Source organism: Schistocerca americana, chromosome 3 (genome assembly GCF_021461395.2).
Source record: "Schistocerca americana isolate TAMUIC-IGC-003095 chromosome 3, iqSchAmer2.1, whole genome shotgun sequence".
Classification (NCBI taxonomy): Eukaryota; Metazoa; Arthropoda; class Insecta; order Orthoptera; family Acrididae; genus Schistocerca; species Schistocerca americana.
The window spans coordinates 483,198,886-483,225,375 of record NC_060121.1 but is presented as its reverse complement, the minus strand read 5'-3'; the positions used below and the strand labels follow the sequence as shown (position 1 = coordinate 483,225,375).

At 43.6% G+C, this 26,490-nt stretch overlaps 1 protein-coding gene across 4 annotated transcripts in view; it reads right to left on the bottom strand.

The window, feature by feature from the left end:
* LOC124605816 (RING finger protein nhl-1) overlaps positions 1 to 26,490 on the bottom strand; it is a 286,175-nt gene that overhangs the window by 38,717 nt on the left and 220,968 nt on the right. For all 4 annotated transcript variants that reach the window (XM_047137730.1, XM_047137732.1, XM_047137733.1 and 1 more), the window contains 2 exons: positions 10,134 to 10,412; positions 6,709 to 7,439 (listed from right to left, as the gene is read on the bottom strand). In XM_047137730.1, coding sequence (XP_046993686.1) covers positions 6,709 to 7,439; positions 10,134 to 10,412 — 1,010 coding nt within the window. The remainder of the gene's footprint in view (positions 1 to 6,708; positions 7,440 to 10,133; positions 10,413 to 26,490) is intronic.

Below are 26,490 nucleotides of genomic sequence, written 5' to 3'. Positions count from 1 at the left end.
TTTTGTCATGAGTATGAAGAAAAAAAAAACATTGTGTCAATCAAGTTGAGCTTTCTTTAAAATAACTAATGAAGAAACTAACAGGATATTAAGTACAAATCTAATGTAAACTGAAGGGGAAGGGGGAGACATGAAAGGAATTAATGATACCAGCTGCATCGTGAATCGCGACTTTGTGCGGAATCAGCGCCGACGAGAAGAAATGGGGCCGGAGCGGCACTTGAACCTGGGATCTCCTGCTTGCTAGGCAGATGCATTAACCACTGCGCCACCTGCAGTGTCCAGTGCAAATGCGCCAAGTATCTCGGCAGGCTCCCCCTCCAACTCACTTTCCCACCTATCTGTTGCACCCGTCCAGTTCCTCCAAGCTTTCTAATTTTCAGATTACCTCTGGACGAAGGACGCAAATGTGCGTCCGCACAGATGGTTGTGGATTCATTTCCCGTTGAGGCGAATCAATTATGTGAATATATAGTCTCTGTTTTTTCGGACAAACTGCTTGTCGGAAAGAACAGACAAGCAGTCTGTCCGAAAAAACGGACACCTCACAAAATCTGCAGCTGTTGCATATGTCAGGTAAATTGAAGGGGGACGGGGAAGAAAGGAAAGGAAGAAGTTATATCAACTGCATCGGGACTTTGTGCGGAATTAGTTTGCTGGACTGGGACTTGAACCCAGGATCTCTTGCATTCATGTTAACTTAAAGTGGCATTAAGGAACCATCTTTCGAAGTCTAAGGAATTTACAGACACTTGGAACATTTAATACTTCGAAGAATTTTGACCTAATCAGTGTCAGAAATAATCAATAAGTTTCATCCCTTCACGCAGTGTTTTCTTCCTCTATTTTCTCATATATTACTCATTTCCATAAGAATGTAGTATGTCAGCTCTACAGCAATTGCAGTTTGGAGAGATTATTAATTTTAACAAGTGTTTCGTTCTGTTGGTAGGCAAGTTCAGATGCTTCAAATGGCTCTGAGCACTATGGAACTTAACATCTGAGATCATCAGTCCCCTAGAACGTACAACTACTTCAACCAAACTAACTAAGGACATTACACACATCCATGCCCGAACCAGGATTCGAACCTGCGGCTGTAGCGGTCGCGCGGTTCCAGACTGAAGTGCCTAGAACCACTCGGCCACACGGCCGGTAGCCAAGTGTCCTGCTCTCAATCTATTAGTGATGGCGGCTTCCTACCCCTTTAAGAACGGAATTTAGGAACCTTCACTTACCAGGTATGCACTCTGTTTGCGTAGCTCAGTATCAAGTTCCTTTAAATAGTGTCCTTACTACATAACGACGACCATTCTGCTTTTGTCTCAACTATAAGCCGTCGATAGTAATCACAGCGAGGAGAGATCTTATAATTGGTGCAAGGCTTTGCATCTTCTTGGAAAGACAGTTACTGAGTCCATTACTTTTGGCGTCAATGTAGTTCGGGATCCCACGCCAACCGATTTATGGAGATCTTTCGATCTCATTAGATGTCTTAGGATAGTTTGCAGCTTTTACCGAAGCTGCACTTTCAAGGACAAAAGAGCTCAAAAAATGGCTCAAATGGCTCTGAGCACTATATGACTTAACTGCTGTGGTCATCAGTCACCTAGAACTTAGAACTACTTAAACCTAACTAACCTAAGGACATCACACACATCCACGCCCAAGGCAGGATTCGAACCTGCGACCGTAGCGGTCGCGCGGTTCCAGACTGAAGTGCCTAGAACCACTCGGCCACACGGCCGGTAGCCAAGTGTCCTGCTCTCAATCTATTAGTGATGGCGGCTTCCTACCCCTTTAAGAACGGAATTTAGGAACCTTCACTTACCAGGTATGCACTCTGTTTGCGTAGCTCAGTATCAAGTTCCTTTAAATAGTGTCCTTACTACATAACGACGACCATTCTGCTTTTGTCTCAACTATAAGCCGTCGATAGTAATCACAGCGAGGAGAGATCTTATAATTGGTGCAAGGCTTTGCATCTTCTTGGAAAGACAGTTACTGAGTCCATTACTTTTGGCGTCAATGCAGTTCGGGATCCCACGCCAACCGATTTATGGAGATCTTTCGATCTCATTAGATGTCTTAGGATAGTTTGCAGCTTTTACCGAAGCTGCACTTTCAAGGACAAAAGAGCTCAAAAAATGGCTCAAATGGCTCTGAGCACTATATGACTTAACTGCTGTGGTCATCAGTCACCTAGAACTTAGAACTACTTAAACCTAACTAACCTAAGGACATCACACACATCCACGCCCAAGGCAGGATTCGAACCTGCGACCGTAGCGGTCACGCGTTTCCAGACTGTAGGGCCTAGAACCGCACGGCCACTCCGGCCGGCGACAAAAGAGCGCCGACGGTATCTGTACATACCATTATTCTGTCTACTTTAGCTCTCTTATATATAATATCGTTTGCAAGCATTTGCAAATCTAGGGTTAACCGTCGGGAGGTTCACAATTTGTTGCTGCCCTGCTCCCTCCAAATGTAGCTTTCCGTCACCCTCGCTTTCAACAAGCCACGGATTCCTAAGATTTTAAAAATATTAACATTATATTATTATTATTTTACAGGGTGATTTCTTTCCACTGTGTACGAACTCTAGGGATTGATCGATGAGAGGATACGGAACAAAAAGGGTCTAATGCACTTACGTCCAGAAATGCATTGTTCCCATCCTAGACACAATTTATTCAGTCAGTGTTGGAACAGGTGAGGCAATGCTGACCCTACGACTTATCTTAGAAGAAAGATTAAGGAAAGGCAAACCTACGTTTCTAGCATTTGTAGACTTAGAGCAAGCTTTTGACAATGTTGACTGGAATACTCTCTTTCAAATTCTAAAGGTGGCAGGGATAAAATACAGGGAGCTATTTACAATTTGTACAGAAACCAGATGGCAGTTATAAGAGTCGAGGGGCATGAAAGGGAAGCAGTGGTTGGGAAGGGAGTGAGACAGGGTTGTAGCCTCTCCCCGATGTTATTCAATCTGTATATTGGGCAAGCAGTGTAGGAAACAAAAGAAAAATTCGGAGTAGGTATTAAAATCCATGGAGAAGAAATAAAAACTTTGATGTTCACCGATGACATTGTAAATCTGTCAGAGACAGCAAAGGACTTGAAAGAGCAGTTGAACGGAATGGACAGTGTCTTGAAAGGAGGATATAAGATGAACATCAACAAAAGCAAAACGAGGATAATGGAATGTAGTCGAATTAAGTCGGGTGATGCTGAGGGAATTTGATTAGGAAATGAGACACTTAAAGTAGTAAAGGAATTTTGCTATTTGGGGAGCAAAATAACTGATGACGGTCGAAGTAGAGAGGATATAAAATGTAGACTGGCAATGGGAAGGAAAGCTTTTCTGAAGAAGAGAAATTTGTTAACATAGAGTATAGATTTAAGTGTCAGGAAGTCGTTTCTGAAAGTATTTGTATGGAGTGTAGCCATGAATGGAAGTGAAACATGGGCGATAAATAGTTTGGACAAGAAGAGAATAGAAGCTTTAGAAATGTGGTGCTACAAAAGAGTGCTGAAGATTAGATGGGTAGATCACACAACTAATGAGGAGGTACTGAATAGAATTGGGGAGAAGAGGAGTTTGAGGCACAAGTTGACAAGAAGAAAAGACCGGTTGGTAGGACATGTTCTGAGGCATCAGAGGATCACAAATTTAGTATTGGAGGGCCGGGTGGAGGGTAAAAATCGTAGAGGGAGACCAAGAGATGAACACACTAAGCATATTCAGAAGGATGTAGGTTGCAGTAAGTATTGGGAGATGAAGAAGCTTGCACAGGATAGGGTAGCATGGAGAGCTGCATCAAACCAGTCTCAGGACTGAAGACCGCCACAACAGCTACATTGTTTGAGAGACTGCACCGTCCAGCCGCAGTTACAGTATGTGTTGAAAATGGTTCTCATGTTCCTCAACGGAAGCGCGTACGTGCCATAGTATGTTCTGCTTCACATGTTCACACTGGCCAGGCTGCATCCAAATACCGTCAAAGACAGTATCAATACGCTGCTCATGTATCTCCACATCTGGAAAGTGCTCTGCATACACGATAGTTTTGATACCACCATAACCAGAAACCGCCCGTGCTGAGGTCCGATGAACGAGCAGGCCAACAACGGGACCCCGGTACATCGGCCAAGGAAGGCACTATTGAGATGCTTCGGGACGTTAACAGCGAAGCGGCCACATAACCCTTCGAATCATCAATCGCACTTCTTCCAGCGGGAGAGGCAAGGTGACCTGCAAGAAACGCCGAAAATTCCGGCCTGTTACACGACATGGAAGTAAGAGTGGTCCTAAAATACGGTCGCCAATTATCCCAGCCCATACATTCCGACTGCAGCGACGCTTATGATTCTCTGTTACCATACCATGAGGGTTCTGCACACTATCCCACAGATGACTGTTATGAAAGCTGAAGATACCACTCCGCGTAAAGGTGGCCTCATGTGTTAATACGATGGATGACACAAATCCAGGAATGGTGGTTGCCTGGTGAAGAAACCAGTGACAAAATTGCTCCCGATGTGGAAAGTCTGTCGCTAGTAAGCTCTGCACACGCTGTTAGTAATAAGAGTAGCAACAACTGTCATGGAGATGTTCCACACGGTCGTCTGGCCTACCCTGTACTGGCAGACCAGCTGACTGGTACTGACGCGGCGGTCGCCTTCCAGAGAGTTAATCCCATTTTCCTCCAAGTCTGGTGTCCGAACATTTCGAATATGTCCTTCATGATTTCCTGCTTCCTGGAACGACCCTGTGTCAGACAAACGGCGAAACATTATTGCAGACATTGAGTGTTGTGATTGTTGTCGGCGGGGATAGGTCTCCTGATACAGCCTTGCTGTCCGCCGCCCGTTGCCTTTTGCCTTTTCGTAAGTAAACACCATGTCGGTAAGCACTCGATTCGAATACGGAACAATTGTGTACAACTCTATATGGTATCCACTATAAGGTGCGTCAGCAAGAGAAGCGCATCGGACACAACATCACCAATTACTGTGACAGGAGAGGGAGCTATGGCATGACGCAAGAGGAACGGTACCACCTTGTAGAAGGAAGCCACGCATATTGTAATTGTGGCTGCATGGTAAAGCGCATATTAGATCGCAGTCTCCGTAACAAAGTATGATTGAATAAATAATCTCTAGCATAGAAACCATGCATTTCCGGGCAAAAGTTCATTAGACCTCTTTTGTTCCGTATCCTCTCATCGATCAATCTCTAGAGTTTCTACAAGGTGGAAAAATTCACCCTGTATGCTATATTTTATATAGTTTGATCAACAAATACATTGCTGAAAAATATTTGTCCAAAAATGTGAGAAATTCCTGAGCCATGAAAATGTTTTAAGAACTATAATTGCAGCAAACTTACACAGCCTCGACAACTTGATAATTTATACGATATAAAGTCGGACTATGCACTGGCCATTTCAGTATTTCACTTAGCTCTAAGATTGTGAACACAAATCTGCAGGCTACAGCTTCGCAAGCATATAAATGGTTGGAATTCTGTATCTTTCTGTCTCTTCCACCTAGGTTTGGGAAATTTAGTCTTTCTATTAGTTTTCTTTAGTGTAGCATCTTTCCCCCCTCTGTTTTGCGGTTCTTCGGTTTCCGGTAGTTTTCCGGTTCCGGTTGTGGACTCACAGTGTCAGATTTATTGTTGGTAGTCGGACTGATCAGGCTGCGAAAAGGCGCCTTTCTGCGTTTTAATGTTTTCTAAAGCCATTAAGGTTGCAGATAAATGCACATAGCGTAATCTCAAAAACGCTACTGAAAAATATTCGGAGTTAAAAGAAGCTTGTAATTTTTTAAATTTATTTCTATTTTGGAGACTCTTAGTTCACACGATACAGTATTCTCCGAGAGAGACCTGAAATTTTTGGAAATTAATATAAATGAAAATATAAATGGTTCTAGTAAAATACTGTTTAGGGGAAGGGGGTGGGGTCATGAGCCTAATGATACCCCTCCCCCCTGCTTTGGATCTGTGCCTGCCTGTAAGGCAGCTAATAACACGGCACGGAGTTTTCTATGGGTAGCAATAGGATCGGCCCTACATGTATACCTCATCTAGAAAGCTGTTCTCGAGGAGACGCCTAGTGTTTCCGATCCATCTGTAAACACTTTGAGCCAGCCGTTCCAGAAGCAATACACGTGGCGCATTCAAGTCATAACACCTCCGATTTTTTTCTCACAGACATCACACGAAAACTGTGAGCCTTTGCGAAGTAATGTCCATGCAGTTGTATGCATTTTTCGCAACGTTGACTGCATGATTCCATGGCCGCTGCGAACGCTTCGTTAGGAGTCTGGTACGCTAATTGGGTAAAAGCAACCATGTCTCATACATTCTCACAATCGATGGAAAGAAACCCGATCCATACCGCATCACGCGTCAACATTGCCTGGAAACAAGCCACGCACGCAACCATGTGGTCATCCGACAGCCATCATTCGTGGCACCCACCTGGAGGACAATTTTCGCCATATTACGTATCAGAGTCAGTCCTCACGCACGCCTCTGTGTGCTGTACAGTGCTGCCATCTCTGTCACGCGTCCACAACGAGTGCAAGCTTGTTTCAAAACCAGTTGCATCTTTCTGTTTCAAGTCGTGAGAAAATAAATTGGAGGTGATACAACTTGAACGTAATTCGTAGTTAAGACTAGATTGCGACTTTTACCTCGAAGATTCGCCGCCGCCGTAGCCGCGGCTGCTGTAGCGCTCGCCGAACTTGCGACCGCCGAGAGGCGACGCTCGGCCACCTGCCGACGGCCCGCCTCCCTCCCCATCGAAGTAGCCACCGCGCTCCTCCTGGCGGAACTGCGACGCCAGCCGGTGGTCGCTCTTGGACCGCATCAGACCCGGGCCTGCGGCCGGCGGCTGCAACAGCCCGCCTCCGCCGCCGCCACTGCCCCCCACGCCCGGGGCGGCCATACTCGGGTAGGGCGACGCGATGGTCAGGTCTCCGTAGTTCGCCACGTGCAGCACCAGCTGGTTCGGGTCCGTCGCCATCGAGAAGCGAACCCTGCGCGTGTAGTCGACGTTCTCGTACTCGAAGTTACGGATGAACTCGACCGTCTTGAGAAAGATCTCCTTGGCGTCCATGAGCTCGCAGTCGTCCCAGTCGACGTTGTCGTTCATGTGCTTGTCGGCGAGCTCGCAGTTGCTCTGGATGTTGGAGAGCTCCTGCTCCAGGTTGTCCTTGAGGGTGCGCAGGTTGCGCTGCTCCGTGCTCTGGTAGCGCTCGATTTCTGACCGCAGCGACTCGGTTCGGTCCTTCAGCGCCTTCATCAGCCGGCGGTAGATCTCATCTATTTCTTCTGTTACCGACGTGCAGTTATTCAGCAATGTGATCTGATTCTTCTCCACGAGGGATAGGGCGTCTTGTAATCGGTGAATCCCTCTCCGCACCTGCACAAAAATGTGTTGGTTATGTAGTCAAAAGTTTACACAGGAGTTGTTCAAAAGTGGTTCAAATGTCTCTGAGCACTATGGGACTCAACTGCTGAGGTCATCAGTCCCCTAAAACTTAGAACTACTTAAACCGAACTAACCTAAGGACATCACACACATCCATGCCCGAGGCAGGATTCGAACCTGCAACCGTAGCGGTCGCGCGGTTCCAGACTGTAGCGCCTAGAACCGCTCGGCCACCCCGGCCGGCCAGGAGTTGTCATAAACTTATAATTGTCAGCTCTAAAACTGAAGTTAGACAATTAATGTTTGTTTCTTTTCAGGTACTAGTGTCCAATGCTGGCACCCTTTGAATTTCACGTGCCACAGTACAGCAACTCGCCACTAGAGCAAAAAAAAAAAAAAAAAATATGGCGTAAAGGCACAGTCCATCTCCACTTTATCACTGGCCACTGCTGAATGAAAATTTTTTTCTGGAGATAGGACAGTAGTTCAAACATGTCTAACATTAAGTGACTAAAAAATCAAAACTAGTTTGCCACATTAGGGGCGGAACATTTGAGAACTCAGGCTATGTAGAGGTACGTCGTTTGGACAGGTAAAGTCAGTTTATATGAAACTGAGCGATATCAGTATGTACCAATATGTACGTATATGTCCAGTAGTTATCTGTACAATATTGTAAGATTCATTATTAATCGTTATTTGAGCATGCTATTCTGTATTCTAACCAATTACTCACATAGCTCATTCCGATATTACTCCATTATAATACGCAACAAGATGTTTACAAACTTTTCGAGGGTAATGTAGGAATATTTCGATATTTTGTACAACTGATGCCTGTCACTATCTGGTTTACTTGTTGCCTGAGTTCTGAAGTGCCATAACCAGTGTTTTAGATTCATTGTGCCTTCATAAACGTATAGCAGCCTATTCTGGAAATTAATACATATTAGGGCAGTGAAGAAGAAATTAAATTGTTGTAGTTCAATTTTTTTGTTTTTAATTTTCATTCTTTACTCCAACCGGCAGAGCCGGCTGTGTGAGTTCCGATCGTTTAAAGAGTTGCGGTTTTTGAGCCTAATGTACACTGGGGGTAGGGCAGGCGGAATACCAGTTGGGAATATTTGGGAAGGGAGTTCCAGCATTCGCATATTAATCGAAGGAAATCTCCCGAAAACTTTGGTCGAGGGTGGTGTGTGTGTGTGTGTGTGTGTGTGTGTGTGTGTGTGTGTGTGTGTGTGTGTATGTGTGTAAGAGGGGGGGGGCTGTTTAGTCGGATTTCCACGATCATTTGGGCAAATGATGGGCTTGTCCCTAAATTCAACCTCACAGAAAATACGATACACGAATAGAGAGCAACTGTACCCTGCTTGGACTGAACTAGCAACTGCCGGATAATTGTTAAGCATGAGGTACACAATAATATTTGAATGGGAGGAATTGTGTCTGATCCATTAGACACAGTCGTACAAGACGGTGTAAGGCACGGTGATGGGCTGCGTGTTTCTTTTTTAATATTGCCTATGAGAACGTTAAGAAGGATGATGATGTATGGTTTGCAGGGCGCTCAACTGCGCGGTCATCAGCTTCCGTACAAAGTCTCAATTTTTTCACAGTCCAATTTTTTACACTGTCCACTGTAGCCACAGTCATGATTTATGATGATGAGATGATGAGGACAACACAAACACCCAGTCCTCGGGCAGAGAAAATCCCCAACCCTAGTGGGAATCGAACCCAGGACGCCGTGTTCCAGAGGCAGCAACGCTAGCCACTAGACCACGAGCTGCGCACTTCTAAGAAGGATGCAAACTTGCTAATCAGGGGAATGATCTTCTGAAAATCCGTACAGATACTTGCTTGTGCAGATTAAATATATAGATAATTGCAAGAATCTGGAAGGCAATGGAAGCTACATTCATCACACTTCAGCAGGTCAGCAGGAATATGGAATTGAATATGAACTCGCAGAAAACAAAATGTATGGCTAGTGGGAGAGCAAGCAAGGAGAACCTGCCATCCTCAATACCTTTGTGCAATTATACTTTCGAAAGAGTTGATTAACTAAAATATCCAGAATCGACAGTTACCTACACAAATGCTGTATCTTATGAAATAAAACAAAGATTAATAGAAGACAGCAGATCTTATTTTGCACTAAAGAATATGTTGCTGACAATTTTTAACTCACATTCATAAGATAAGTGCTTACATATGCCTAGAAAACTTAGTCATTAATATGAAAAGGTGTTGGAATGCTAGATGCCTTTGGGAAACAGGCACATCAATGAATCGTTGGCCCAGCCTGTGAAAAAGGAAAATGGGGGACGAAATACTATCTTGATTCGTATACTATATAGGAAGAGCCAGCCACCTAATAGAATAATAGCGAAATCAGCTGGATTGAGATGGGTGGGGCACATGGCTCGGGTGAATGATTCGGAAGTAGAGAGAAGAATATTAGATGGAAAGTCTAAGAGGACGGGGTCGACCAAGAACCAAGTGATCGATGGAATCATGGAGAAACTGCGGAAATGGGCTGTAGTGGATGAGAAATTGGACTGTTGGAAATGTTTTGTAGAGACAATGAAGTGTAGGGTCAGAGAAGAGTAAGCGCTTTATTACCGGCACACGGTTCTGTGCGACAGTATTGCTTCTGTCGGGGAGAGTAAGAGTTGGCGTTACCTGGTTGTTGATGCGTGTGATCTCGCGGCGTAGGATATCCATGTGGGCGCCCTTGCAGTCGGCACAGACCTTCTTGTCGCAGTGGACGCAGAGCGAACAGTAGGATTTCTCCGAGCAGACGGAGCAGCGCTCCATGATCTGGCCGCTGGTGGGGTCCGGCAGCTCTCCCGTGATCTCGATGTGCAGCTCCAGGAAGCGCTGCAGGGTGACGTTGGTGGGGTAGCCCTGCACGCCCTGGTACGGGATGCGGTGTTCCGCCCGGCATTCCGGACATTTCACCTGCAATCGTACGAGAATGTTCAGTCAGTTTCAAGAAGGGTGCCATCGGATTATGTCGAAAGAAATTACAACATACGATACTAGCTTCTCACCATCATTAATCATGCATGCTTCTACAGCTCCATCTGGATACGTAATCGGCAATCGTATATCATGTATGCGCAAACGCGAGCTTGGACAGTGTCAACCAAGTTAAAGAATTTCGCTACTGACAAAACTGAAAGCGCTGAAGAACGCCTTCTGACAGACTAAAACAATACTTTACATCAATCGAACTGTAAGCGAAACTAGACTGTCGGAAATAGAAGGTGTACGTCACATAGGACCAGTCTGATGTTTGTCAAACTTTGTGGAGATGTTCGTGACATAGCCGGCATTAATATCTATTCCATTCGAACATCAACATCAGTTGACAAGGGAACAAATACATTTTCAGTACTGAGACTGTTACGCACCTGTTGTCAAACTTGTGATACATTTACTACAACATGTTTCATGACTACATTATCTCCTTATCACATGTTTTACATTCTTGTATTCGTTGTGGCACTGAAGCAAACAGCCTCTGATATTCAAACTGAGAAATTTCTGGCTATTTCCGAAACATATCCTTTGTCAGTTGAAAGAGAGTGCTAGGTGGGGGCTGGTAAGAAGTATACGACTTTCCATCCCAGACATGCTCTATTGTTGATAAATTAGGGGACTGGGCAGGCCAGTCAAGCATTTGGACAGTTTTTAAGGCGTTTGTAGCGTGAACTAGCATTATCCTGCTGAAATCTGTCATTAGTCACCCTGGACATGAAGGTTACGAAAACAGAATTTACCATTCTTGCCATATACTAGCAACCATCCAGCCTTCCTTCAACAATTTCCGGATCAGTCGTTTTGTTATATACAATAGCACCCCACAGCATAATTGCAGAAATTGGAGAGGCGAGGCTCTCGAGAAGCACTGGTCCTCGTGACCTCTTACTAGCCTTTCAAGTGAACACGTTGGCGGCGATCTAACTCTCACAAACAAAAGCGAGACTCATCGCTGAATACCAGAGAATGCCTCTCATTGCCCCAGTTGCCTCTGGCTCTACTCCATGTTAATCTGCGGCATGGTTTCATCGGGTAAAGACGCAACTAGAAACTTCAGCCCAGCTTTTAGTAGTCTGTTGTCGACAAATCGTGCTGACACTCTGCTCCCCGATTTCAGCTTTATCACCTGTCACTTCACCAGAATCAGTCGAACAATCCTACTATCTTCTCGTGGGGTGGTCCTCCTCAAAGGAACTGGTGCTGCTCTTCTTGCCACACTTTTATCGATATCGTCCCCTTTGATTTATTCTGCATTCTTTGCACTATGGCCAATGTCTGTGTAATTTTTTGGTACAATGCTCCCATGTCCCTTATACCAATGATTCTATCTTTCTCAAAGTCCGAAAATGGCGATGAGCTACACGTGCACGTCTTTTGGATATGCTTTATTGTGATCTTTACCCGAAAAGTTCCATTAACGTTAGACACACCCAGTAGTCATCATGTAGCCAAACCAGTCTTCATCTGCAGGAATGAGAAGATAAGCATGAATAAGTATGAAATTTTAATCAACATGTAGGACAGGCTTGGGAATACGGAAGTATCATCTTCGTAGCGTTCCCTCATCGTGTTCGTAGTGTAGCACTTTCCACTTCCATCAGTGTCTATGATCAATTGTCGAAGAGATATCAGGGTAGAAAATGGGTGCTCAACATATTACACCGGTTGTGTATGAAAATTAAAGAAACGGTAGTAATCCACTAGAGTCGTGCAAACTATTGAATAATCACTTTTTGTCAATAGTCGACGTGTCAGACCAAAAATTTATTGTACAGTTAAGTATATAGAACTCTTTAAAGCTAGTGGTCCGAGATAATTATACCACTTGAATCTACAAGAAATAAGAAACAATGAAACTGAATCAATTATTAGAGCTCTAGGAAGTAGGGACTTCCTTAGAAATGATGAAAAATGAAAAGGCTTATGAAATGTAGTTCTTCTTGTATTATTTCGGAAATCAGTTTACATAAAAGGATAAAGAGTTACTAAAGACAATTAACGGCCAGTTTCTATGCTACCGGCGTTTTTAACAGTTTTTAGAAAGCAGTGTATAGGAGAGCAATGGCACAGTTCAGAACACTTAATTTGTTATCAGACTCGCAGCTTCAGCTCCACGGAACAAGTATCCACAGAAAATACCGTTTATTCTTTTGAGTCTGAGAAAGAAGCCGGGAAAATGATAGGTTGAGAAGAGTAATTGTGTTCTTTGATTTAACAGAAGTATTTGATTGTGTGGTCCATGCAACACTTTTGCATACGTTGGAACATTATGACGTTATGGGACCAGGGAAGAAAACTCAGCCAATCCTCACTTCATATTTTGAAATCAGAAAGCAGAAGGTTTTTCTCTGGGGTTCACAAACAGGGAAGAGATTTGAATCTGAATGAGCTTATGTAAAGTGTGTGGGGGGAGGGGGGAGGTACCACGAGGGGTGCCGTTCTGGGTCCGCTACATTTCTTGACGCATATTAATGATCTGTCAATAAACAAGACAGATGACTCGAAAATTATTTCTCTTTGCAGGTGATACTATACTTATTTTGAACAACGAAGAATGCAATGTAAATAATTTAACTAGTTAGTAACATCAACTAGAGGCATTCAGAGAAGAGATTGACACTGGACTGCAACTAAACGCAAGATACAGTTTGTGACGCGGAGCTCGTGTAAAAGCGAAATCTTTTGTCACAAAGTGCTCAGTCAGTAAGATCGGCCATTATAAATTCTTCGGAATGTGTAAATGGGTAACTTTCTTGGAACCATCGTGTTCAAGATGTTGTGGAAAAATTGAATGCTGCTACCTACACTAGAAGAATAATCTGTACTATCTCTCACTCTGAAAGGCTAAGGCTTATTTACTTTGCTTACATGCGCTGTATTATCGTCTATGGTACCATATTTTGGGACTATTTTGGGGACTTGTCAAGAACACTCCCAGCGAAGGAAATGGTAATTACGAAGTTCATTTTACACTCGCTCAAAATTTTCCCCTTCATTTCATTATTTTCTTTGGATTATACATTTTCTAATTTTAACTATGTAAACTATGTACTGATTCGTTCCATGGCCATATGTCTTTGGTTCAAGTGGTTTCAAGGAAAGTGATAAGTAATAAATAAAATAAATTTGTGCACCGTAAGTCACTGTGCAGTGTGTGGCGTTTCTCTAGCTTTAGCCTTGTGGTCATTACGCAAGATACACTGACGAAAAATTTGCAACTCCAAAAAATAATTAATGTATAGTAATGAAATTTCGAGAATACATTTGCTTAGGTAACACATTTAAGTGATTAACACTGGGAGGTCACAGGTTTATGTAAGCGCGAGATAAGCCATTGCAAATGTGAAATGGTAGTACATTAATAATTGGTGTAACCCCCCAGATTACCGAATACAAGCATGCAAAGGTGCATGCTTTGTGTTTTACGGGTGCTGAATGTCAGTTTGTGGGATGGACTTCCAAGTCTGTTGTACTCGTTCGGTCAATACAGGCAAGGTTAATGCTGTTCATGGATGATAATGAAATTTTTGTCCCACGATGTTCCGTAAGTGCCCGATTGGAGACAGGTTCGGTGATCGAACATGCCAAGGTAACATGTTGATACTTTGTAGAGCATAGTGAATTACAACAGGTGAATATGGGCGATCGTTATCTTGTTGGACAACACTTCAGGGAACGCTGTTCATGAATGGCAGCACAACAGGTCGAATCACCACTCTGACGTACAAATTTGCAGTCAGGGTATGTGGAATGACGGCTAGAATGCTCCTGCTGTCATACAAAATCGCAACCCAGACCATAACTCCAGGTATAGGTCCAGTGTGTCTAGCACGCAGACAGGTTGGTTACAGGCCCTCAACTGGCCTCCTAATCAAAACACGGCCATCACTGGCACCGAGACAGAACGAGTTTCCATCAGAAAACACAACTGGCCTCCAACCTGCCCCCCAATGAGCTCTCGTTTGACACTACTGAAGTCGAAAATGGCGATGGTTTGGGGTCAGTGGAATGCACGCTACCGGGGTTTCTGGCTCTGAGCTGTCCTTGAAGCAACCGATTTATAACAGCTCGTTGTGTTACTGTGATGCCAAATGCTGCTCAAATTGCTGCTGCAGATGCAGTACAAAGCGTGAGAGCCGTACGCCGAACACGATGACCTTCCCTCTCGCTAGTGCCACGTGGGCGTCCAGAGCCCGGTCTTCTTGCTACCATACATTCCAGTGACCAACGCTGCCAGCAATCATGTACAGTGGCTACATTCCTGCCAAGTCTCTCTGCACTATCCCTGATGGAACATCCAGCTTCCTGTAGTCCTATTACACGACCTCGTTCAAACTCAGTAGAATATTGGTAATGGCTCTTTGTTGCCTTAAAGGCATTCTTGACTAACATCGACTCACTACGTCCAGTCTCAAAGTATTTAAAACTGATTTGTATCCTCATATTGGCGCTATTGGCGCTACTGACGCCACTCTCATGCGACTGGCGCGAAATCAGAATAAGTATCATCTTTCAGATGTTGATACACGCATACTAAACTTTCGTTTGTGTCGTACACACTCTTCTCGGTGCTGCGATTTTTTTCCGTCAGTGTGTCTATTAGAGGAAGCAGGATTTTGTTTGATTCGATTTGGAACATCGGCTCTCAGAATTTCACGAGTAATGCTGTCCATAAAGCACGCCAATTATCTTGTAATGTCTCCCTTTGGAGGACTTTGAGGATCTCTGTGTCACTCTCACGTTGACTAAGCAAATCCGTAAAGAATGGTGCTACTATTCTTTGACTCTTTTCCGCCTCTTCCTTTAATCGAACTACGTAATGGTCGTAGACACACGAACAATACAAGATAATTATAAAGTCCATGAAACATTTAATCTGTACAGTTAAATTGCCAAGAAAAACTTAACAAAAAATGCAATATTTCAAATGCAAACACTCTTAGTTTCTTACAGTATTTATAAATGTTCTATTCGTTCACTCTTCGTCACAGGGCACACATATAATCAGATTCTGACCGTACCCGAACCAGCATATCAGGAGTGACGGTAGGAACAGCTACTGCTGTTGTAAGCCTTAGAGCTTTTGTGGTAGAGGTGCAAAATAAACACTATTCTTGACGTTGTCCCACAAGAAAATATCGCAGGGCGTCAAATCTGGCGGCCGTTGTGACCACCCGAATCGAGTAGTGTCAAGTCAGCGGCCGCAACAACGGATAATTCGGGTACTCTCATATATAAATATAAAAATTTGGAGGACGCCATTTTATTAAAATATGAAATGCTTGCTATCAGTTTCAATCTGTAGCGTTTCAATCTGTTGCATGAGCTACAATTATAGAGATGTCGAGACAGGTGATGCCATTGGCAGTTTCCTCATTGAAGAAGGGTCCATTGACTGTCTTGTTGCATACAGCATAGAACATATTAATTTTCGTGGCATCCTGGACGTATTCGGCAGTTGCTTGTGGATTCTTTGTCGCCATATGTGTGAGTTGTATCGGTTGACCTTTCTCGAAAGACAAAGAGTGGCTTCGTCACTGAAGATTAATCTGATTGCGAAATCGTCGTTTTCGAGTTGGTTCCGCACATCAGCGCAGAACTGCTGGCGGCGCAGTTTGTCGTCTAGGCTTCTTGCTTGCAGAAGCTGCAATTTGTGCGGCTTGACTCTTAATCGCTTACGAAGGATATTCCACACTTTTGGCTGACGAGGGCTTAGTTCTGCGCTTAGTCGATAGGTAGCCTTCGTGGGTCTTCGTAACGTCCCTCACATAATCCACTGTTTATTCCGACACGCCCGGTCGTCTCGAATAGTTTGCATCGCACAGCCAACCGTCCTTCTTAAATTTCGTGTATCACTCCACTACGCTCTTGTAAACTGGTGGTGTCCTGCGAAACTTGCCGCGGAAAGCTCTTTGCAGACTTACTACCGATTAGCAACGGGCAAATTCCGGCACATAAAATTTTTTCTTTGCTTGGTTCATCGTCATTTCCAGCAACTGCGATCGACGGATACCCTCCCGCCCCCCCCCCCCCCGTCCCCTCCCCCCTCCCAAAAATAAAACTTTTGATACCTTGTCGTTTATATATGTGTCATTCTTGCATTATATAGAGTCGATATTTTAAACATGTTTCATGCACTTTACAACTATCCTGACTACCTGGAGTGTATAACTGCTTGAGTGAGAGTGTTGTAAGCGAACTCTTTGATCTGTGAAAGACTCGTGCTTAGAATTCTTCCAATAAATCTGAGTCTCGCATGTTCCTTACCCAAGGTTGTACTTGTTGCACATTAAACCTCTCCTTACACACACTTCCAGATACTTGAGGGCCGTTACTGATTTCGGTAACTGATGGCCAATCGCGTGGTCAAACGATACCGAATATTTTCCGTTATTTACGCACATTACATTACATTTGTTTATGTGTGATTTGAGAGACTCAGCAAATATGTTGCATTAACAACCATTGACCATGGTTTCAGCAACTGTAAAATTCTATTCCTCAGAAGTACATATAGATGCAAAATCATATATTGGCGACGACAAATTTCAGAGTCTAGAAGCTCTTGTCAAGTAACGCTGTATCTGTGACCATAAGCAAAATCAAATAAATCCGTTAAAAATCATTTCCCATTGGGGTTGGGCTAAGCTTAAAAGTCTTCACATTATAATGTACATGGAATTAAAAGTCAGTGAAACGTCCCGTATCTGGCTGATGCTATGCGGCTCATGGCCACACAAACTACGTACCAGCCAGTCAACTCGTTGGCTAAGTCTCTCAAATCATTCATTTACATTCACCGTTACTGAACAGCAGCTAAGTTCAAAATTTTAACATTTGTTTATGTTTAGAATCAGCTGACAATATTCCCACCAGGCACTAAACAACTAACTGCTGTCCACGCATTTCGTAACAAGCTTCAGTCGTCGCCGCGTCCCTGTACACAACTCGGTCCTTTGTGAACAAATGGTTCAAATAGCTCTGAGCACTATGGGACTCAACTGCTGAGGTCATTAGTCCCCTAGAATTTAGAACTAGTTAAACCTAACTAACCTAAGGACATCACAAACATCCATGCCCGAGGCAGGATTCGAACCTGCGACCGTAGCGGTCTTGCGGTTCCAGACTGCAGCGCCTTTAACCGCAAGGCCACTTCGGCCGGCCTTTGTGAACAGCAACATAGGACCACAGGCGCTATCTTCCAGATAGTAAGTACATCATCAGGCGTGCTGCCACACTACCTTTGTTTCTCATGATGCCTATCCATTAAGAACGACATATTGAGTCACGTTTCGTGGGAAATCTTCCATCCAGTCGTATATTTTCTTGGATATTACGAACTCTCGCATTTTGTTTGCTAGTTGAAGGTACGGAACTGTATCTAAGGCTTTCAGGAAGTCAGAAAAGCAGCATAAATCAGAGCTCCGACTCCTGGATCCAGGGAATGAACAAAACAAACTGGATTTCACAGCATTAGAGCTTATGGAAAGCATACTGATTCCGGAACAAGAATTCTTCAGTTTCTAGAAAAATCATCATATGCGTTCACAGTATATCCTCCATAATTCTACAACAGATGAACAAGACGCAGGCATGTAGTTCTGCCGACCAATGGCGCTTTTTTCCAGTCACGTGACTTGCTCCCCTATTCCAGCAATCTGCTCTAGACTGGCTCGAGAACAGCAGCCATCTCGTACGTACTCAATACCGAGACCCTAGTAAGTACTACTGAGCAAAGTAGACTGCTTTTAAATACTGTGCTCACTTATTTCCTCAGCTTCCATTTTCGCATCCGTGCGCCGAGAGAACGAAGGAACTAGGTTTTGATTTATTCAGTGTTGTAGTCGCACAGCTAATTCTACAAATCCTGTAGTTCTGTCTGTCCGACTGCATTAGATACCAGTATAGTTATCATTTCTTGGAGCGTGACGTATTCTAGAAATTGGAAGAGAAATTCACAATAACTTACTCGTATCGGACTTTGCTACATACACTATGTGATTAATAGTATCCGGACACCACCAAAATCATGTGTTTTTCATATTACGTCCATTGTGCTGCCACCTGTTGCCACGTACTTCATACCAGCGACCTCAGTAGTCATTAGACATCGTGAGAGAGCAGAATGGGGCGCTCCACGGAACTCACGGATTTCGAACGTGGTCAGGTGATTGGGTGTCACTTGTGTCATACGTCTGTACGAGAGATTTCCACTCTCCCAAACATCCCTCGGTCCACTGTTTCCGATGTGATAGTGAAGAAGAAACGTGAAGGGACACGTACAGCACAAAAGTGTACAGGCCGACCTCATCTGTTGACTGACAGAGACCGCCGACAGTTGAAGAGGGTCGTGATGTGTAATACGCAGAGATCTATCCAGACCATCACACAAGAATTCCAAACTGCATCAGGATCCACTGCAAGTACTATGACAGTTAGGCGGGAGGTGAGAAAAATTGGATTTCATAGTCGAGCGGCAGCTCATAAGCCACACATCACGTCGGTAAATGCCAAACGACACCTCGCGTGGTGTAAGGAGCGTAAACTTTGGACGATTGAACAGTGAAAAATGGTTGTGTGGAGTGATGAAAAATGGTTGTGTGGAGTGACGAACCACGGTATACAATGTGGCGATCTGACGGCAGGGTGGGGGTGTGGTGAATGCCCTGTGAACGTCATCTACCAGCGTGCCAACAGCAACATTCGGAGGCGGTGGTATTTTGGTGTGGTCGTGTTTTTCATGGAGGGGGCTTTCACCCCTTGTTGTTTTGCGTGGCACTGTCACATCACAGATTTAAATGGATGTTTTAAGCACCTTCTAGCTTCCCACTCCTGAGCGGGGATGGCGACTGCATCTTTCAAGACGATCGAGCACGTGTTCATAATGCGCGGCCTGTGGCGGAGTGGTTACATTACAGTAACATCCCTGTAATGGACTGGCCTGTGCAGAGTCCTAACCTGAATCCTATAGAACACTTCTGGGATGTTTTGGAACGCCTACTTCGTGCCAGGCCTCACCGACCGACATCGATACCTCTCCTCAGTCCAGCAGTCAGTGAAGAATGGGCTGCCATTCCCCAAGAAACCTTCCAGACCTGATTGAAAGTATGCCTGCGAGAGTGGAAGCTGTCATCAAGGCTACGGGTGGGCCAATACCATATTTAATTCTAGCATTACCTATGAAGGGCTCCACGAAGTTGTAAGTCGTTTTCAGTCAGGCGTCCGGATACTTATACTTTTGATCACATAGTGTAACAAGGTTCTTCACAATTATTGTTGTATACTTTTACAGTTCGCAGAGGGGATATAAAAGCAGTTTTATATTTGAATGTAACAGTTTTAATAGTGATTATGTCCGAAAGTAATACTCTACCATTTTACACGGAAAGAAAAATCGGCTCACAATTAAGGTCTCGCACTAATGACGACGTCCACTACGTTATGGTGTTCATAGATTCTGAATGATTTCGATCCATTATCCACAAAATCTGTGCTAAACCCTCGACAAACAAGGCTGTTATTCGATTCGACATATCTTTGTATCCTGATGAATACCCGTATCATAGTTACCGCTTTTATTAGACTGCATGAAGGCAGTGGAAAATTCATAATTTAAAGAGGAGAAGTAGATTTTCTATCACCGGAATTCCGGGTACTCAGAAGGAGTTTTCATATTCTTGAACTGCGAAAACTATGAAGGAATTACGATTAATGGAACATGTGTGAGCCGCGTTTTTTACCTGGTGGCAATGTAACTGTGGGACTCTAGTGCAAAGAAACTTCAACAGGAATGTATAAGGGGCAATCAACGAAAACAAGACAGACGGAAGAAACGTAGGGTAACTGTTTACTGTTTCAAAAGTAATAGCCACAACTGTTAATACATTTATCCGTAAATGAACCAACAAATTTACTGTTACCAGTCACAGTTTATTTATCTCCACGACTGGTTTTAAAGGTTTAAACCTCCATCATCAGGTGGATTTATATTTGTTGGTATGACATTTGTGTGTGTATGTTGTGTTACGATTTTTTGGAGGAACTTGTGGCACTGTAATGGGCATAGGCTTCTTTCACTGTCGTTACACATCACATGTATACTGTCATATTTTGCTAACAAATATCCTACTGTGAGGCAGGGCTCAAAAATATGGAAATCATAAATCGCATGGGAAGAGAGCGGCACTTAATGGAGGCTCTGCAAGGGTTTCGCTATGCAACTTCTGCAACGTGCTCGAAACTTCCTTGGCATCATGTGAGGCGTGATGTTGTTGGCAGGTTGTTTCGACTACACTGCAGAAGCTTCGATGGGAAGCCCATACACGTCTTTCATTAAGTTCCGGTTTCTCCTATGAGAATTCGTTATTTTTGGAGCCCCGAAGAAAAACATTCGCGGCCGTCGATTTGTTTCGGACGAGGATGTACACGCCTGGGTACAATCGTGGTTCCATAGGCCACCGCAAACATTTCTTCATGAAGGCACTGATCGGTTTGTTCACAGTGGGACAAATTTATTAACAGTTAAGTCGATTATTTTTGAAATAATAAACAGTTTACTTACTTTTTTCAATATGTCTCGTTTTAACTTGACTGTCTCTCGTAAATTTGTGAATATCACTGAAAGTCAATTGCACTAAGTGGCAAAAAATTAATAACTAAGTCCCATAATAAGTTAATGAGTTATTTGGGGCAGTTGAAGACCGCAGCTAGTTATATAGAAAAATAAATAAACGGAATACTAAATACAGAATGGAAATGTATTTTGCAAACTATATAGAGTCTTGAAAGCCAAGCTCTAGATGTATCCAGAACGGAAGCCTTTCAATCACGTGTATTACTAGCTCTGGCTTATGGCAATGAGATGCGAACTTTTAATGCGAAAGGCAAATCAAAAACTAAGGGTTGTTCAGAGAGCAGTGGAGATATAACGTTCGTAATTACTGGGAGAGACAGGAAAGCAAACGAAGGGACTAGGAAACTGTGTCTGCTGCAGATTCCATAGCTGGATGTAAAATGTAACAAGCCAGACGTAATACTTATGTTGATTGAAATCCACTTCCTCTTAAAGCTTGGTTCTTTAAGGATTTCTTATAGCTTGTGAGTTGATAAAAAGAAGACTACTGTCTGAGTAAGTGAATTAGTAAACTGAAAATTAAGATTATAGTGAAAATGAAATGAAGGTGGGCGAATAGATGGTCAATGTTAAAAGGAAATACTTTGCTGGATTCCAAGAAATGAGAAAACGTGATCTAATGGAAGAAAGGCAGCATGAGCAGTAGGAATACAATTCGTTGAAGACAATAACGGACAAAAATTACAGAGAAGACATTGGTCAGCTGTATATGTCAAATGGCAGATGATGACGGTGGCGATGGCGATGATGATGACGATGACGATGAAGCTGACGACGGCGACAACGACGATAACTACGATGTTCGTTAGACACAACGTAAGGAGCAGTAAGTTCTGATACACACATTACCAGTGCAGTCAGGTATTCCTCCGACTGCAGAGAGGATTGTAAGTGAAATTTCTCACGCATCTACACAAGAAAAAGCAATATAATTCAAAGATTTTGGCGAGAAACCAAGTCATACACCTCCAAATGTCCACTTTTCTCAAACTTGTCTCGACATGGTGTCCTACGGGAACTACATATTGTTCTGACACGTCACAGTGTTGAAATTACGTATCTTCACAAACGCAAATTCAACACGAATGTTCAATGGATCATCTCCCGAGAGATCTATCAGCACGTCTTAGGTACCTCTGGCTAATTTAGTCAGTGAGCATGATATACGACCCAATCCAACAGGCATTGGTGAGAAATTGCAATGTTAGGTGATTGTGTCACGTTAAGCATTATGCGGCTATATTACAAAACAGGATTAACTACTCTGAGAACATGAATCAACAATGCGAGCCAGCCGTAGTGGCCATGCGGTTCTAGGCGCTACAGTCTGGAGCCGAGCGACCGCTACGGTCGCAGGTTCGAATCCTGCCTCGGGCATGGATGTGTGTGATGTCCTTAGGTTAGTTAGGTTTAATTAGTTCTAAGTTCTAGGCGACTGATGACCTCAGAAGTTATGTCGCATAGTGCTCAGAGCCATTTGAACCATTTGAACAATGCGAAACTTAAAAAGTGGGTCGATATTTTCTATGTAACACAGAAACATTTTCTGGCCCAAATTTCCTATGGAACATTACATAGTGTATCTCATCTGCCATCTCTATAGAGCTTACAGAGCTATGTAACATCATGTGCGTATGAGATCTTCGCAGTTTTACCATGGTTGATCTATTTTACTTCCATTCGAAGCCGAATTATGTGATCATTTCGTATTTACTGTTTCAAAAGGATGATGTATCTGTTTCTGAGAGGGCTGATGAGTGCACTCAGTTATCAGGTGAGCGCTCTCACCATGTAAAAAATTGTTGAAATTTTGTACATTGTTTTGACCACAAAATAGATTAAATAACTCTCACTTGCATTCAGCTTACGCCTTCGTCTCGTAATAAAATTCTGTGACATCTGTCTCTCATCTCATGTAGAACGTCAATTTATGGATTTTCTATGAAGTTTTGTAACTGATACATTGTGACTGTATACCTACGAATATTTAGTGATTAGAAAGGTGATTACAGACGATCAGTTTTCATAGACTTGATCTTCCAGAAAAATTTTCTGCGCTCTTTACAAATTTCGAAGTTCTAAGCCAACTGTTCCGTAAGTATGCTGCGACAGTCTCGTATGGAGCAGGCTGAACATAGGGATTTAAACATTCTTACAGACAATGTGCTTGTTCAGTGTAGCTTCATCCTGTGTTCTGTCTTTTCTTCAAATCTCGGTCGGTGTATGACACTTGGAGGAACGAATGTTCAACTACGTCGAACATTTTTGTGCATTGTGCGGTGATTAATACGAAATGTCTTTTAGTCGGTAATATTTCGTTACCACGAATATCTTCACCCGAAGTATTGCATTGCGCACGAGCGTCACGCTTATTCTAGGACTGGCAAAGTTCATAAATCACTCGTGGAACGAACAACTCGTAACGAAGGCTGATAAACTGCCAAGTCCCACCAGAATTAGATTTAACAGCGTGGTTTAGCGACGCCACGAAAAACAGGCACAGCGCTGCCTCGTGTAAGTATTCGAATATCAAAAGAGATCTGAGAAGAGAGGGATATTGACTTAATTCGTACCTAATAATTCTTGAATTAATGATAATGTATAGTTTTTGCGTTGGCATAATGTCACGTTTCCTAGAACTGGAGAACTGATGCGACCTTTTCTTTGGTTTAATTTTTACCTTGTCTTATACTTCGTAGCATTCGAAATAAAGCTAGGTGTAAGACAGAAATTAACTGTAGTTTCGTGGAAATATGTCGTTACACTTTAGTCCTAACTGGAAAATGATCTCTTGTAAAATCTTGAAACAGAAACAGTAGATTACCTGTAGTACTGGTAGCAGGCAGTAAATAGGATGATTCAAAGCGGCGTGCTATGGACGGAGCATGTACCACATATTGGGTTTGAAAATTCTGAGCCAGTAAAAACTCATTGATTTGCTGAATGTAATGCTACGAACATTGTTAGGAGACAATATATACGTGCCAAGAGGGCGTCGACTAGGCCAACTCAAGCAGTAAACGTATTTTTAGCGAGATCGTATTGTGGGGGTGTGTTATACTGCATGTCACTGTTGAACACGAGAAGTTTTTTAGGAGGCGCAGGTTTCGGGCCGCTTTAGTCAGAGCCTCCAAGTAGCACCGTTTGAATAGGGAGCTTAAGAATTTCAAACGTGCAGGCCACGAAGATGCCGCGTACTCTTGTGAGCGTTATCAGCACCTGACATAGCTTGAAAGGGGCCTCGCTGTGGGTCTCTATTTGGTTGACAGATCGAGCAGTGCAGTATTCAGATTTTTTGAGGCACTTGGATGTGACAGTGGCCCGATGATGGGCAATGTAACTTGAGGTCAGGCAGAAGCGTCGTCAAGGTTCCATTCGGCAAGTTGACCAACACAAGGGAGGATCGCGGTACTGTGCACCAAACACATAGTAAGCCCTTCACATGTCCAGTCCCGGTAGCTGAGTGGTCAGCGCGACGGAATGTCAATCCTAAGGTCCCGGGTTCGATTCCCGGCTGGGTCGGAGATTTTCCCCGCTCAGGGACTTGGTGTTGTGTTGTCCTAATCTTCATCATTTCATCCTCATCGACGCGCAGGTCGCCTAAGTGGCGTCAACTCGGAAGGCCTGCACAAGGCGAACGGTCTACGTGACGGGAGGCCCTAGCCACACGACATTTCATTTCATTTCAGCCCTTCACATCTATCCCTGCCATCGGAGAACAAGTAATGGACCCCTTGCAATACTCGGTTTCACTGCGACACCATTGGTCGGAGGCTGGCAGCAGCTGCATAAGGAAATCACCATCCCGAACGCAGGCTGCCGTTAACACCACAACAACAACAGCTGCATTTGGAATTGTACCGTGACAGACAAGCATGGGCTGCTGCTGAATGTGCTCAGAGATGAATCATGAGGTCTGCGTTATCTCCCAATCCCCACGAATATCTTAGGCAAGTGTGGCCGCAACCTGGGGAGAATGGCATTCAACAGCAGTGCTCGTTCCCTCATGACACGTACCTCTGTGAACTGCCTACGAGATACTGAGGTACTCCTGTGGACAGCAAGATCCTCAGATCCGTCCCTGGTAGAACATGTGTAGGATCAGGTTGGAAATCAACTTCGCCCCAGTTCCATTGTCAAGAATATCAATGACCAGTTACAACAGTTGTGGACCAGCTGATTTCAGGAGAGGATACAGCGGCTTTATGTCACCCTTCCCAACCGAACCAATGCATTCATTCAGGACAGAGGTAGTGCAAAGTAATATTGATAAGTGGGCTTTCGTCGCCGAATTATTTGTAAATTTGGCTCTGTTTTGTAATCGCTGTAGTAACACCACATACACTTTGAACTCACAAAGTTTCAGTTCGTTTCCTCCTCCATTCTGGAAGGCAGTGTATTTTCACGAACGGTACATATAAGAATAGCGACCAGAGTGTTATCGAAACATACGTAAACACGGAGATGCAGGTATCATATTTCTGCTTTTAAGAGAAACAATTCGGTTTCTAGTTCCTGGATAAACATGAGTGTTTCTGCTCTTGGTTCTTAATAAGGATCTGGATGATGTGATCACTGTGGTTTTTGACAGTGGACTACTGCAGCGCCTATACACCAAAAATTGTGTAATATGTTTGCATGCTGCCCGTGTCAAATGAGTATACCATTCCATTCCGGAAGGTTATTATTAGTTCACTGAAGCTACACTTTCGCACCTCGACAGGAAACCAGGGGGAAAAGTACGAATACAACACAGCAGTTTCTGTCTTGAAAATAGATACGCCTCTGCAAGTGCTTTATGTCTTAACACATACGTTTCAAGTGAATATTTAGCTTTCTGCCGAATAATATCTTATTTATCACTATTGCGCATCAGTTGTCATAAGTACCTACTACATGGGGCATATTCCTTCAGTGACTTTTGCATCAGTAGACTTCAGATTTGTTAACTTTCAAAAATCGGGATAGCAGAAATGCAGAATTTTACAGATAAATGAGTTGATGGGTAATAGAATACACAAATCTCCACGTTGTAAAGTAACTTCTATTTGGTTTTATCCTTTGGAATTGAGGTACTTCCATTGAAAGTTATGGTCGGTTTGTGAAACGTCGACAAGCATTGTGGAAACTGTGGAATAAATCAGGCCATGACACACAGCGCAACTACGCGCATCATACCTGTGGTGCGAAGCAAGAGAGAACACCGGAAGTATTATCAAAGAGAAGATGAGACGTATGGACGTAATATTTATGTACGAGAGAGGTGTGTACAATGAGACTGGAGCCGGCAATGCAGTCAGCGAAAGTCGTCTCAGCGCGTCATACTACAGACTGTTGAGTATTAAGAGGAACTCATACGTC